General features: G+C 46.1%; 1 protein-coding gene across 15 annotated transcripts in view; it reads left to right on the top strand.

The window, feature by feature from the left end:
• The window catches only part of SIRT5 (sirtuin 5), a 39320-nt gene that overhangs the window by 13768 nt on the left and 10385 nt on the right, over positions 1 to 15167 (top strand). For all 15 annotated transcript variants that reach the window (XM_047734400.1, XM_047734396.1, XM_047734405.1 and 12 more), the window contains 5 exons: positions 5502 to 5727; positions 9751 to 9838; positions 10820 to 10873; positions 13015 to 13138; positions 14914 to 15029. In XM_047734400.1, the coding sequence (XP_047590356.1) occupies positions 5502 to 5727; positions 9751 to 9838; positions 10820 to 10873; positions 13015 to 13138; positions 14914 to 15029 (608 nt within the window). The remainder of the gene's footprint in view (positions 1 to 5501; positions 5728 to 9750; positions 9839 to 10819; positions 10874 to 13014; positions 13139 to 14913; positions 15030 to 15167) is intronic.

Raw genomic sequence — 15167 nt, 5'->3', positions numbered from 1 at the left:
TTTTTTTTTTTAAGATTTTTATTTATTTATTTGACAGAGAGAGATCACAAGGAGGCAGAGAGGCAGGCAGAGAGAGGGGAAGGGAAGCAGGCTTCCTACTGAGCAGAGAGCCCGATGTGGGACTCGATCCCAGGACCCTGGGATCATGACCTGAGCTGAAGGCAGCGGCTTAACCCACTGAGCCACCCAGGCGCCCCTGCATTTTTATCTCATCCTGAAAATGCAGCTTTGATGCTGGTTTGGGATTGCTATAAGAAAGGTACACCCACAGACTCTAAGGTGATTTGAGAAAGAGCGAACTTATAGCAGAAAGAAGGTAAAGGATCTAAAGCTGGAGAATTCAGGGCCAGCAAAAGATGGTTGGATAATCTTAGAAAGAGGTTTGGATTGAAAAAAAAAAAAAAAAAAATGGTGGGGCACCTGGGTGGCTCAGTGGTTGGGCCTCTGCCTTCAGCTCAGGTCATGATCTCAGGGGCCTGGGATCGAGTCCCACATCGGGCTCTCTGCTCTGCAGGGAGCCTGCTTCCTCCTCTCTCTCTCTCTGCTTGCCTGTCTGCCCACTTGTGATCTCTCTCTGTCAGATAAATAAAATCTTTAAAAAAAAAAAAAAATGGTAATAATAATAGAAGTAGCTTCTACCAACCAAGAGGCAGCAGATCAGTTCCCAGGTACCATTAAGAAGATCGCTTTGGGGGCGCCTGGGTGGCTCAGTGGGTTAAGCCGCTGCCTTCGGCTCAGGTCATGATCCCAGGTCCTGGGTTCGAGCCCCGCATTGGGCTTTCTGCTCAGCAGGGAGCCTGCTTCCTCCTCTCTCTCTGCCTGCCTCTCTGCTTACTTGTGATTTCTCTCTGTCAAATAAATAAATAAAATCTTTAAAAAAAAAAAAAAAGAAGAAGATCGCTTTGGAGGGGCGCCTGGGTGGCTCAGTGGGTTAAGCCGCTGCCTTTGGCTCAGGTCATGATCTCAGAGTCCTGGGATCGAGCCCCGCATCGGGCTCTCTGCTCAGCAGGGAGCCTGCTTCCTCCTCTCTCTCTGCCTGCCTCTCTGCCTGCTTGTGATCTCTCTGTCAAATAAATAAATAAAATCTTTAAAAAAAAAAAAAAAAAAAGATCGCTTTGGAGAGAGTGTGTCTGCCTGAACAGGGTTTTAATACAGACACAGGTGCCCCATTCTGGGGGAGAAAATGCTACAAAGGATGTTGATTAGTAAGAAACAGAAGTGATGGCTGGGATTTAAAGCAAGAAGGGAAAGGCCAATTCTGCGGTTTGATAGGGTTTGATAGAAAATTCTGCAGTTTGATAGAAATGCACTCTGGTTTCTTATCCGGCAGCCCTTATCTATAAAGCTGATAACCCCCGAGTTTTGAAGGGAAAAGAGAAATACCAGCCACTAATCCTTTGATTGTACAAGAAGGCCTGGACTGTAAGAATCCTGTTTCTGGGTGGGTCCTGTCGATGAAGTACCTTGCCAGTAAGGGGACTGCCTTTTAACATTCCTTTGAAATTGGACGACGCCCCCGGCCACCCAGAAGCCCAGGAGTTCAACATTGAAGTCGTCAAACTGGTCTACTTGCCCCTCAAACACATTGTCTCTAATTCAGCCTATAATTCAGGGGGTCATAAGGACTGCTAAGGCTCATGACACACAGTGCTCTAAGGGAAAGGATTGCCAGTGCTGTGGAAGGGAAACCCGGCAGAGAGAACATTGTGAAAGTCTGCAAGGATTACAGCAGTAAAGATGCAATTGTTGTTAGAGACAAAGCTGCTAAAACCGTAAAGCCCAGAACAACAGATTCCTGTAGGAGAAAACTGCTTCCCGTGATGTGTGTGACTTCTCAGGATTTACAACACAGGCAATCAAGGAAGCCATGAAAAAGACCGTGGGTGTGGCAGAAAAGGTGGGGGACTAAGGGCTTTAAGACTGGGGCCTTGGGAGCACCTGGGCGGCTGAGTCAGTGAAGCATCCGACTCGTGGTTTTAGCTCAGGTCGTGATCTCAGGGTGATGAGATCGAGCCCCGCATTGGGCTCCATGCTCAGTGGGGGGTCCACTTGAGATTCCGTCCCTCTGCCCCTCCCCTGCACATGCACAGGCTCCCTCTCTGTCTCTCTAGAATAAATAAATCTTTAAAAAAAGAAAAAAGATTTAGATCTTGGAGAAATTCAAGCGCTAGCAGACACCACGGGAGGGGAATGAACAGAAGATGACTTGATGAAGATGATAGCTTCTGAACCAGTGCCAGACAGAGCGGGGAGGACTTGGAAGCTGCGCAGAAGACAAAGGGACAGTAGATGATGGCCTGGCAGAAGGGTTCCAACAATCTAGGATGACTTCTGACTTCTTTTCTGACATGGGCTCAGGCACTGACACTAAGGCAAATGGTGGAAGAAGGCTTGGTACCATATGGGACCATTTTCAGAGAAAGGAGACGGCGAAGAAGCTGGACCGAAGTTTCAGTGTATTTCTGTAAAGTTACGCTCAGTGTGCCTGCCTCCCCTCCCACCTCCTCTGCGTCTGCCACCCACGGGACAGCAAGACCAGCCCTTCGTCCTCCTCAGCCCTCTCAGCGTGAAGGCAGCAGGGCTGAAGACTCCGTGCTGGTCTACTTCATGAGTCATAAATAAGGATCGTGCCATATACTTGATACGCTGGTCCGTCGTGCGTGCGTGTGCGTAAACACGAGACTCTTGACAGCCGTCTGGCAAGAAGCCGTGTCATCCCCATCACCGGCGTCACCTAAGCACGCGTTGTGTATGTCACAAGCAAGACTTGGACAGAAGCAGCCAGCTTACCCTCACACAGGCGTAAAGCGAGTAATATTTAATATAAAATTAATAATGGGTCCCTTTTCTTACTGTTCTATGACTTTGCATTCAAAGAATTACGCTACGGTACAGTCAACCTCTCTTTCTCCCAAATGGAGAAACTGTATCAACCCATCATCACAGGTAGGTGGTTTTTAAAAAACTGTAGCAGTGTTTCTAATACCGCACGACAAATATGACCATAATACCGAATATGCCGTAAAGATACCGTAACCGTTCACGGGTGTACAGACAAGCTGCCTTGAAGCGAGGTTACCCACTGTACCAGGTACCAGAAAGCCAGCCTCTTCATTAGCAGCATGTGAATTTTCACACATAGATACGTAGGAATTTTTTTCACCTTATCTTTTGTTTTGATGTCTGCTGTTAGTAATACGTATAACATCTACAGTGTTTTGTATCCTGTATAAGAAGATTGATGTAGGCACTGACAGATGGTTCCTGCTATAAAGGGACACTGTGCTTTTGGGGTCGATCCCTACTGGACAGCACCGTCCATGTGTGTTCTCTTAGGATTTTCATGGCATTTTTTCTAGTGTGCTCTATTGTAAGAATATAGAATCTTTTGCATATGACATACAAAATATGTGCTCTTTGATGGTTTCTGTTCTCGGTAAGGCTTTCTGTTGACAGGAGGTTATTCATAGTAAAGTTGGAGAATCAAAAGGTACACACAAGGTTTTTTTTTTTTTTTTTAGGATTTTATTTATTTATTTATTTGACAGAGAGAGAGAGAGACAGATCACAAGCAGGCAGAGAGGCAGGCAGAGGCAGAGAGAGAAGCAGGCTCCCCACTGAGCAAGGAGCCTGACGTGGGGCTTGATCCCAGGACCCTGAGATTATGACCTGAGCCGAAGGCAGCGGCTCAACCCACTGAGCCACCCAGGCGCCCCGGTACACAAAAGATTTTTGACCGCACAGAGGTCGGTGCCCTTAAGCCCCACATCGTTCAAGGGTTAACTGTACGTACAATAAAACTCACCACTTTGAAGTGTACCATTCAATCCATTTTAACAGACGGAGCCACTACCCACCATCCTGGGCCCAGAATGTACTTTTGGCCTTAGGCACTCTGCTTCCTCCCAACCCCTGGCCTAGGAAATCCCTAGGATTGGAATGTGGAAGGTTCTGTCTGTTTTATCCGTTGCTCTGTCCCCAGCTCCCAGAAATCTGGCACATGGAAGTGCTTGCTAGACTTTTGTTGTCTGAACGAAGGCCACCGTAAATAGTTACTTCAGTACGTGAATTCCAAATTTAGGAGGTAGCTTCTTGTTAATGAAGGGTTAGTGAACCTTTCCTGCCCTATTAAGTGCATTAGGCTGACAACGTGTGGGATGTTTTCTCTCCTCTGCTGCCCTCCAGCCTATGGAGGTAGGGGTGGGCATCGCCACCTTAAAGGTGAAGGAGGGGAGGAAGGAGTGCAGAGGGCCATCAGGGTCCCACGAGAGAGGGGCCACACAGAGCAGTCCCCGAATTAGAGAAGCTCAGTGGGTGCTTCCAGAAGAGAGAGGCAGTCAGTGGTGTCAAAGCAGCTCAGAGTTTGTGGGGAAGCAAAGAAGTCCATAGACTGTGTCTGATACCACCGTGTTCCAAGGACACACGTGGACACGTTCCCGTGGCTCCTGCAGACTGTTTCAGACCACTCGCGTTCTGCACGGAAGGCAGGAAGGTTGTACGGCGTGGATGTGGATAATCCACAACATACACGTTTGCTCCCCATTCACTCCCCAAGGGAAGACTGACTCTACTGCTGGATAGAAGGGTGACCTTTACAGTCAAACAAAATGCATAATACCACCACCACCACCATCGAGATATAGACTATTTCTTTAAAAAAAAAAGATTTTATTTACTTATTTGAGAGAAAGAGGGAGAGAGAGAGACAGCCCAAGTAGGGGGAGAGGCAGAAGTAGACTCTCCACTGAGCAGGGAGCCCAACGTGGGGATTGATCTCAGGACACCGGGATCGTAACCTGAGCCGCAGGCAGATGCTTAGCTGACTGAGCCACCCAGGCGCCCCAAGATATAGACTGTATCTTGCCAGAGGTTCCCCGGTGGCCTTTCCCATCAGCTGGCAGCCCCAGACAACAATGACGCTCCTCTCTTTTGCTGTGGATAAGATTTGTCCATCCTAGAAGAGAAATCATCCTTTAAAAATATGTTTTATATATTCTGTTAATATATATCCTGTTTTTTATAAGCGTTGTTGTGTGTATGCGTGTAGCTCTACTTACTGTTACAAAAAACTGAGCTTGTCAACTACGGCCATTATACCTCAAGCAGGCACTTCGCATTTTGCTTTTTTTCCTGGATAAATGAATCGACTTCCTATAGTGTGGGGCTCCATGAAAAAGCGGCTTCAACCTGAATCACTTTCCTACAGATTGCTTGACTTCCTGTCCATAACTTCCTTGCCTGGCAAGTGGGACAGGTGACAATATCCCCACCTTGGAAGTGGAGAAGTTAAAGCTGGTTTCCTGACGGTCCCTTGTTAGTCCCAGGTCTGGGACTCAGGCTGGCCCCGGGCCCCTGTCCCGCATCTGTCGCACCGCATGGGCCTCTGGCAGCCACGTTCCCCCTTGCTCCCTCCAGAAGCCGCCTGCTTCCGTGTCCCAGAGCATTAGTGCATCCTGGCCTCTGTCTCTGACTCCTGCCTCTTCTCTCCTCCCCACTCCTAGGACCTGGCCACCCCGCAGGCCTTTGCACGAAACCCTTCCCTGGTGTGGGAGTTCTACCACTACCGGCGGGAGGTCATGCTGAGCAAGGAGCCGAACCCGGGGCACCTTGCCATTGCTGAATGTGAGGCCCGGCTGCGTGAGCAGGGCCGACGGGTCATGGTCATCACTCAGAACATCGATGAGCTGCACCGCAGGGCTGGCACCAAGAACCTTCTGGAAATCCATGGTGAGGAGCCCTCATGCGGGGAGGGGAACCAGATTTCAAACCACAAGTCCTGCCATTTCCCTCCAGGGACCCACTGAATCGGAATCTGCATTTTTTTTAAAGATTTTATTTATTTATTTGACAGAGAGAGACAGATCACAAGTAGGCAGAGAGGCAGGCAGTGGTGGGGGTGGGGAGCAGGCTCCCCGCTGAGCAGTGAGCCCGACGCGGGGCTCGATCCCAGGACCCTGAGATCATGACCGCAGCCAAAAGCAGAGGCCCAGACCACTGAGCCATCCAGGCTCCCCCGGAATCTGCATTTTGATGAGATGCCCAGGGAGGGGTCTGGTGTGTGTATTACACAGGGGCGGTGCCCAGCCAGGCTGAGGGGAAATGGGAGGTTGGGGAACCTCCTTTAACAGCAGGGGTCCGGGGATGATGCTGGCATTCCCTGGGGGTAGCCATTTACCTTCCCTTTGTCCCCAGTTGGCTCTCTCCCCTGAGGCTGGGCTTCCGTTCAGCTGGTGAGCACTTAGGGAAGCTGCCAGATCAGTGACCTTCACTGTAGCCAGCCCACCAAGTTTGTCTTATATCCTGTCTGGCTTCCCTTCTCTGCCCTTGATGACATCCTCCTTTTCCCTCACGTCCTCTTTCATCTTCTCTCTCTGCTTGGGGCTCACCAAAACATCTAATAAATTGATTCATACAAGGGCATAAATGGGGTATGCAAGATTTCTTCCCAAGGGCATTTGTGTTTAAGATCCTACAAAACTTCTATCCCAAGGAATGCATTTCTAATTGTGGAATTTCCAGAAGCAGTGACGCCATGGGGAATGTTGCTGGTTTCTGTGGCTATGCAGTGAAGTTGCCCATTTTTGCCTGGGATAATGGCGGTGAAGCAGCCTTCGCTTGGGTCCTGTATCGCTTTTGTGTCCCAGCAGTAGTTGGCCACCCACTGACTGGGTGCCTTGTTGGCACGTTCTTCTACAGCGTCTGTCCATGTGGCTTGTTTCTGTGCAGGTGCAGAATGTAGGTGGTGTCCCTTGTCAGGTATAAATGTATCAAGTGGGGATGTTAACACCTCTCTTAGAGTTGTTTCAAGGATTAAATAAGATAATAGGTGCATTAGTTGGAACATTGGGGGTTGCAGATTGTTAGAACTCTTCTAATTTAGGTAAAAACAAAAGAAAGCCCTGTCTTCCATCAAACTAAAGATGCTACCACTTTTAAGATGCATCATGCCCAAGACGGGACTCAAACTCACAACCCCGAGACCAGGACCTGAGCTGAGATTGGATGCTCTACCACCTGACACCACCCCCCCCAGGAGCCCCAAGATACATCACATTTTTAATGTGACCCTTATAAAGAGAATAGTCTACCCAAACCATGATGTTTTATTATCCCTTAGAATTGTTACTTTGTAGTTATAGAAACAGTTTGTTCAAACTTACTTAGACACAGTTTTATTTATTTATTTTTATTTTGTTCTGTTAGCCACCATACAAATTAGTTTTTGATGTCGTGTTCCATGATTCATTGTTTGCATCTAACACCCAGTGCTCCGTGCAGTCTGTACCCTCAATACCTACTACTGGGCCAGCCCATCCCCCCTTCCCTGCCCCTCTAAAACTCTCCATTTGTTTCCCGGAGTCCATAGACTCTCATGGTTCGACTATCATTCTGATTTCTCCTCTTTCATCTTTCCCTTCTCCTAATGTCCTCCATGCCATTCCTTATGCTTCACAAATAAGTGAAACCATATGATAATTGACTCTCTCTCTGCTTGACTTATTTCTCTTAGCATAATCTCCTCCAGTCCTGTTCCATGTTGATACAAAAGTTGGGTATTCATCCTTTCTGATGGCTGAGTAATATTCCATTGTATATATGGACCATATCTTCTTTATCCATTTGTCTGTCAAAGGGCATCTTGGCTCTTTCCACAGTTTGGCGATTGTGGACATTGTTGCTATGAACATTGGGGTACACGTGGCTCTTCTTTTCACTACATCTCTATCTTTAGGGTAAATACCCAGTAGTGCAATTGCTGGGTCATAGGGTAGCTCTATTTTTAATTTTTTGAGGAACCTTCATACTGTTTTCCAGAGCAGCTGCACCAACTTGCATTCCCACCAACAGTGTAAGAGGGTTCCCCTTTCTCCACATCTTCTCCAACACTTGCTGTTTACTGTCCTATTCATTTTGGCCATTCTGACTGGTGTAAGGTGGAATCTCAATGTGGTTTTGATTTGAATCTCCCTGATGGGCTAATGATGATGAACATTTTTTCATGTGTCTGTTAGCCTTTTGTGTGTCTTCTTTGGAGAAGTGTCTGTTCATGTCTTCTGTCCATTTTTGAACTTGATTATCTGTTTTTTTGTGTGTTGAATTTGAGAAGTTCTTTCTGGATCTTGGATATCAGCCCTTTGTCTGTACTGTCATTTGCAAATATCTTCTCCCATTCTGTGGATTGCCTCTTTGTTTTATTGACTGTTTGCTTTGCTGTGCAGAAGCTATTTATCTTTCTGGGAAAATTGGACAGCTGTATACAGAAGAACAAAACTGGACTGTCCTCTTCCACCATACACAAAGATAAACTCTAAATGGATGAAAGACCTCGATGTAAGACAGGAATTCATCAAAATCCCAGATAAGAACATAGGCAATAACCTCATTGACCTTGGCCACAGCAACTTCTTTCAAGACACGTTTCCTTAGACACTGTTTAAAAAACTATATCACACTTGTGCATATAAAATACAAAAGGGCGCCTGGGTGGCTCAGTCTGTTGAGCTTCTGTCTTCGGCTTGGCAGTGATCCTGGGGTTCTAAAATCGAGCCCCGCATCGGGCTCCCTGCTCGGCGGGGAGCCTGCTTCTCCCTTTGCCTCTGCTGCTGCCCATGCTTGTGCTCACTCTCTCCCTCTCTCTTTAGCAAAAATAAAATTAAAAAAAAAAAAAAAAAACCCACAAAATACGAGTGAATTAAAGTGGGCAGGTGTGCCTCACGAGCCAGCTCATTGGCTTCTCTTGCAAACAACTCCAAGGCATCGGTGACACCGTGTGTTCCTTGCTCTGTGCCATCCAGGGTATCTGTGATGCAGCGTTCCCCAAAAGGCTCTCTTGTCTCCAGCTTCCCTTCCAAGCTGCTGACACTCATCCTGCAGAGTCCAATCCCGGGCCTCTCTGGCTCTTACCCAAATGTGTCCATGGAAGGTGGAAGGGTTCTGGACAACAGCCAGAACTCTTTGTCCTCCTCACATGGTCCTTCAGTGGTTCTTTGGCTGAAACAGCTGGGGCTGGCCTTTGTTCCATCAGGCCCCTGAGACTACCGGATTAGGTACCATGATTGGGCCAGTCTGGAGCCGGAGCCTAAGCTTGTATCTTGGGATGGGATGGACAGCTCCTTCCGCTCAGCATGGGGAAGAAGAGAAATGGCTCCCCGAGGAGGGAATGCTGGACGGAATGGAGCGACACACGTCCACCCTGGCGTGTGGCAGGCTCAGCGCGGCGCTGGACGCAAGGCGAACATCTGGTGAATTACGGTCACGTTACTGGCTCCTCAAGAAATGGTCACTGGTTTTAACAATTATTGGCTTATATACTAGTAGATTTATGTATTCACGGAGCTGCTTTTGTATAAAAGTCAAAATTTGTTAGGTCGAAATGAAAAGTTTGCAAATACATCCAAGGTAGGGAACCTTTATCAACCATGTACTTGGTAAACCACGCCCTTGGGTTCACTGTGGCTTCATGTGCCCTAACGACCACTTCAAATGCAGCTGCGCATTGAGGTCATTCAGGAGCCGCTTCATCATGGAGTAAGGGATTTTATGACTCTCCCTTCCGGATTGCAGGGTCCAGGAGGCAGGTGCCCTCGGCTGGCTTAGGACCGCTGCCTGCCTTTGTGTTTCCCTCAAAACCTAGGGCAGCCCCATTTGCTAACGTGGACCCATAAAAACTCAGTTATTTTATATCCCCTCACAGAAACAATTGCTGTTGATTATACTAAACTCTGGTCTCATTTAATTCGTGTTTTTCAGGTAGCTTATTTAAAACCCGCTGTACCTCTTGTGGCGTTGTGGCTGAGAATTACAAGAGTCCCATTTGTGCGGCTTTATTGGGGAAAGGGTAATTATACTGCTCTCCAGGACGAGTGTGTGTTGTTTTCTCTTTTCAGTTGAACATAAATGTAAGGAAATTGAATGGTAGCCTAGGATTCCCATGGATATTTGTGAAAAACAAGACTAGACACAGTACAGCCATCTGATAAAAGAAATATCTTGCTTGAGGCACCTGGGTGGCTCAGTGGGTTAAGCCTCTGCCTTCAGCTCAGGTCATGATCTCAGGGTCCTGGAATCGAGCCCCACATCGGGCTCTCTGCTCAGCGGGGAGTCTGCTTCCCCCTCTCTTTCTGCCTACTTGTGATCTCTGTCTGTCAAATAAATAAATAAAAATCTTAAAAAAAAAAAAAAAAGAAATACCTTGTTCAAAGTTTACAATGCTAAGGAAAAACCACAGGACCTAACTGTTACCTCATATGATCCCAACACACACACACTCACACACACACCCTTCATGTTGATATATCTATATACAGGTAAAAAATACAATGAAATATTAACAGTAATTATCAAGAATGGTGGGATTATGGGAAATTTTGATTTCTTCTTTACCACTCTCTAGACTTCTCTAACAATTCTGTGATGAACATGTACTATTATTATAATTAAGGGGAAAAAATAAGAATATACTTGGAATATTGAGAAAAATTTTACCTGGCCATTTTAAGTCAGTATAAATCATAAAAGCAATATATTAATACATATCAGTGTGGAAGAGTCAAGTCATGATGACATATACAATGCATGTCATTGGCTTCCCGGTGGCTCACCCCTTCCCCACATGCAGATTCTTTCTCTTGAGTGAAACCTCCAGTGGCTAATTGTTTGTTGTCTGTCCTTCTTGGGCCCCTCTAAGTCAGCATGTACTAATTATAGGTTTTGAACTGTATGCTTCCGGGAAAATATGCAGATTTATTGGGTTATATTATCTCTTTGTTCTTTGATTATACCAATGACATTATTTCCTTTCTAATACCGTTTGCTTCAGTGCTCCAGACCCCGAAGCTCAAGATGCCGGAATCCCAGTGGAGAAACTTCCCCGGTGGGTAAAACAACATTGATCCATGGGTTTCTCAGAGTGCAAAAAAAAAAAAAAAAGAAAGGAAGGAATCAAAATCTAAGTTCATTTTGTGAGGTGCCTCTTAATTTTTTTTTTTAAAGATTGTTTATTTGAGAGAGAGTCAGCATACATCAGCGCAGGGAGGGGCAGAGGCAGAGGGAGAGGCAGGCTCCTGGCTGGGCCCAGAGCCTGATGTGGGACTCGATCCCAGGACCCTGAGATCATGACCTGAGCTGAAGGCAGGCACTTAACCAACTGAGCCACCCAGGTGCTCTGTGAGGTGCTTCTTTTAACCTTTAGGTGCCAGTACAGAAACCAGCCCTGACCTATGAGGCCAATAGTAAAAGGGCAAAGGTGAACCAAAGCAGGGTGAGAACTCCTTTCTGGTCTCTTTTTGCTTTGTGTTGTGGTGGGAGAATTTGAGGTCTGGGAGGTTTCTGGAGCTGGTAGGCTGCAGATACATATCTGGTGTGTGTAAAGTGTATTATCTTCATCCTTCTTGTCCTCATCAGTGTTATCCAGGGGAAAAGGAGGTAGTAAAAAAGGTCTTGAGAAGGTGAAATGACAGGACCAGACAGGATTTTCACATTATGATAAACCCTGGAGAGACTTATTCTCTCAGGTTTCCCAAACCAGATGTTACCACAGTGGTTCCTAAAGTGTTTCATAGAGCACTAGATCCATGCGACGTTGATAGGCATTACTTGAAAAAAAAAATTATGTGCTCCAATAAATACGGAAGCCACAGATTAAACAAAGAGTAAATTTGCTTTCCTGTGGGACTTCTCAGAGCATTTAATATGTGAAGTACACTGTTCCTCCTTAAAAAGTGGTTATAATATATTAATATTTTACCAGCTTATTTAAGTACAGAACCCTTTTTATGATTCTTAGTCAGGATTTTTATTACCGAATTCTAAAGTTTGATATAAAACAATGGGGAACCCTGAGCAGTTCTTGGGGAGATTATTAAGATGAAAAGGATGTTTGGGGGATTATTTTAGAAGGTTTATATAAGATGACCTAGAGGTAGGAGGGAGTGAAAAATGAGAAGGTTTTGGCAATGGACCCTGGAGAACTTGGCTGTGGTCAGGGCAAGAAAAAGGTGAATCTGGGAAACAGGAAAGGAGGTCATTGATGAGACCAGCTGGTGGTTGGGGTGTTAGAGGCAGGTCTGAGCCTGGTTCCACCCAGGCAGCCACACCGATGCATGTGGTGAAGTAGCTGGGAAAGAGAAAGCTGCTGTGCAAACCGCATATCCAGGGGCGCCTGGGTGGCTCAGTCGGTTAAGCGGCTGCCTTCCGCTCAGGTCATGATCCCAGGGTCCTGAGATAGAGTCCTGCGTGGGGCTCCTTGCTCAGCGGGGAGTCTGCTTCTCCCTCTCCCTCTGCCTCTCCCCCTGCTTGTATGCTGTTTCCACCTCTCTCTCTCTGACAAATAAATAAATAATCTTTAAAAAAAAATCCAGCTGCGTCAATGTTGGAGATCAGTTGGCTTTCTCCGAGCTTCGTGGATTAGGCAGCATCCCATCTCGCAGACAGAAAGGAGCTCCAAGGAGCCACACACAATGGAAGACTCTTATAGGCCGAAGGAGGCAGGGCGAGGAAGTTTTTCTGGCAAGGAGGGAACCGTTTCAGATGAGGTCACCTTCCTTCAGGGGACCCGGGGGTGTTTCACTGGCTTACCCCGCTAGTGCTGACCCGGTGGTTCCACGCTGACTGGTGAGAGGTCACATTCCCTGGAGAGTCTGAAGCTACAGGTTAGGTAGTAAGTTCTGGTTTGCTGATGTGGGGCTTAGCACAAGGGACTCCATTTTTGGGCCTGTTAATCTTTTGAAACACTGTTTAGAAAGGGAATGTGAAGGTTGGCCAAAATACATGTGTCAACACATGAGCCCCGTGCATCTAGACAAAATAAAAACTTGATGAGGGCTGTTAAAATGAGTGATTTCTATCCAGGATAAGCTCACATGGTCTGGTAGGGGAGGAACAGAGGATAAGAAGGATCAGAGCCACCCAGCTGGACAGCCTGGTTTTGGAGTAGCCCCTAGCCTTCCTGTGACCCACCTAGGCAGACCTGGCGGGGCAGGTGTTGTGGTTGGGTGAAGGACGATGTTCTTACAGGTGCGAAGAGGCCGGGTGCGGGGGTCTGCTGCGACCCCATGTGGTGTGGTTTGGAGAAAACCTGGATCCTGCCATTCTGGAAGAGGTTGACAGAGAGCTGAACCTCTGCGACTTGTGTCTAGTGGTAGGTCATTCCCTTCCCCGATCCTTGAGATTTTCTGGAACACCAGGACTGGGGTGGAGTTTGGCATTTCTTTCCTCCCTCCCTCCTTCCCCCTTCTCCCTTCCTTCTCTGTTCCCTTTCCTTCCTTCCCCCTCCGAATTTGTGTGTTGAGAGGTCTTGTGGTACCCTACAGAAAAATGAAGAAACAAAGAATACGAATTGATTTTAAATGCACAACTATGCAAGACCGTGTCTTAGGCTTCATGAAACCTCTTTCCACCAAAAAAAAAAACAAAACATGTTATTACTTCTGATTTTGAAAGTACTACATGCTCATTATTAAATTTGAGAAAATACAAACAAGTACAAAATTGTGAAGAGGAAATTCGAAATCCCCAATAACTCTACCATCCAGAAATAGCCACAGTTAGCATTTTAGTATATTTCTTCTCTAGATCAGAAGTGAGAAACTGCGGCCTGTGGGCCAGATCTGGGCCGCCACTTGTTTTTGTAAATAAAGTTTTATTGGAACACAGCCATATCCATTCTTCTGGGTCATCTCCTGCTGCCTTCACACTCTAACGGCAGAGTTGACTCTTTGTGATGGAGACTCTGGCTTACAAAGCCTAAAAAAATTACTATCCGGCCCTTTCCTTGCCCGTCCTTGGGCTAGATATTTTCTTATGCAGATGTATGCATATAGTTTAAAATTCAAAAATGGCTTCAGATTATATGCTCTGTTTTTTTAAAATTCTATCATACTTTGTATTTTTTTTTCTGAAAATATGTTCCCATCTCAAAAGTAACTTAGAGAATTGAAATAGGAATTTAGTCCTATAACTTCTGCATTTAAATGAACCAGGATCATTTATAGATGGGAGGAGTCATCTACCAGTATTTAAATCAAAAATATTTTTATATGCTCTGTTTTGAAACAACTTTACACACGTATATTCCTTGTCAGTCCGTTCACAAATCCGCATCATCTTTTAACTCGCTGCATAGTGTCCTGTTGCTTGATATAAAAGGAGATATTTAACGAGTTATCTGTTTTTGGACATTTAGGCCATTTCCATTTTATATTTTAAATAATGCTAGGGTGAATTGTCGTAGACATAACTTCTTAGCACGTTCTTCAGATCCTTTCCTTAGGACACATTTTTCCTAGAAGTGGAATTAATTGGACAAAGGGTATACGTATTTCAGAATTTCTAGAACGTGTCTTTAGAAGCAGAAGGATTTTCTCATGGATTCACCTGGCCGGTACTGTTGAGCTCATGCCAGTGTCGCAGCCATGTTCATGACCGATGGTCACATGAGAAAAGCTGGTTTGCCCAGCATGTTCTGGTCTTTCCTTTCTTGGAAAGCACATTTGTAAATACGTGTTCGTAGGGAAAAACCTGAAAGAATATATATTAAAATGTGAACCATGGTTATCTTGGGGTAGCAGGAGGATGACATGTATGTATTTTTTCTTTGCATTTTCTAATGTTTAAAAAAAAAAACATGGATTATTGCCATCACCTCCCAGAGCAGAAACAAAACTGAGTCATTCATCTGCCATTCTCTCCATTTGTACTGCTTTTCTTCTAGCACATTTGTCTAGTGGTCAGCCGAAAGGATGCCTTCCAACTTCCCCATCTGTCCCTTGGAAGCTCCCCATTGAGCCCACCCAGCTTAGCTTCCCTCACATCTGTAACCACAAACTGGCCTGAGTTTCTGTCAGGTTTTCTGAAAGAATGTTCCTTCTCCCTGGAGTGTGGTCATTTGTCCGTTTCCATTCGTTTGCTTTGTAGGTGGGAACTTCCTCCGTGGTTTATCCTGCCGCCATGTTCGCGCCCCAGGTGTCTGCCCGGGGAGTGCCAGTGGCCGAATTCAACATGGAAACCACCCCGGCCACCAACAGATTCAGGTACGGGGAATACCAAGGTGGGAGACAGAAGTCACCGAGCTGGTTTGGATATGTCGTCTGAACAGATGTTACCTACTGTTCTCGTTCAAAAAAAAAAAAGACACAAAGTTTATGTTTTCTAATTTGGTCTATAGGTGC

This window comes from Lutra lutra, chromosome 6, assembly GCF_902655055.1.
Source record: "Lutra lutra chromosome 6, mLutLut1.2, whole genome shotgun sequence".
Classification (NCBI taxonomy): Eukaryota; Metazoa; Chordata; class Mammalia; order Carnivora; family Mustelidae; genus Lutra; species Lutra lutra.
This window is presented reverse-complemented; position numbering and strand designations above follow the sequence as displayed.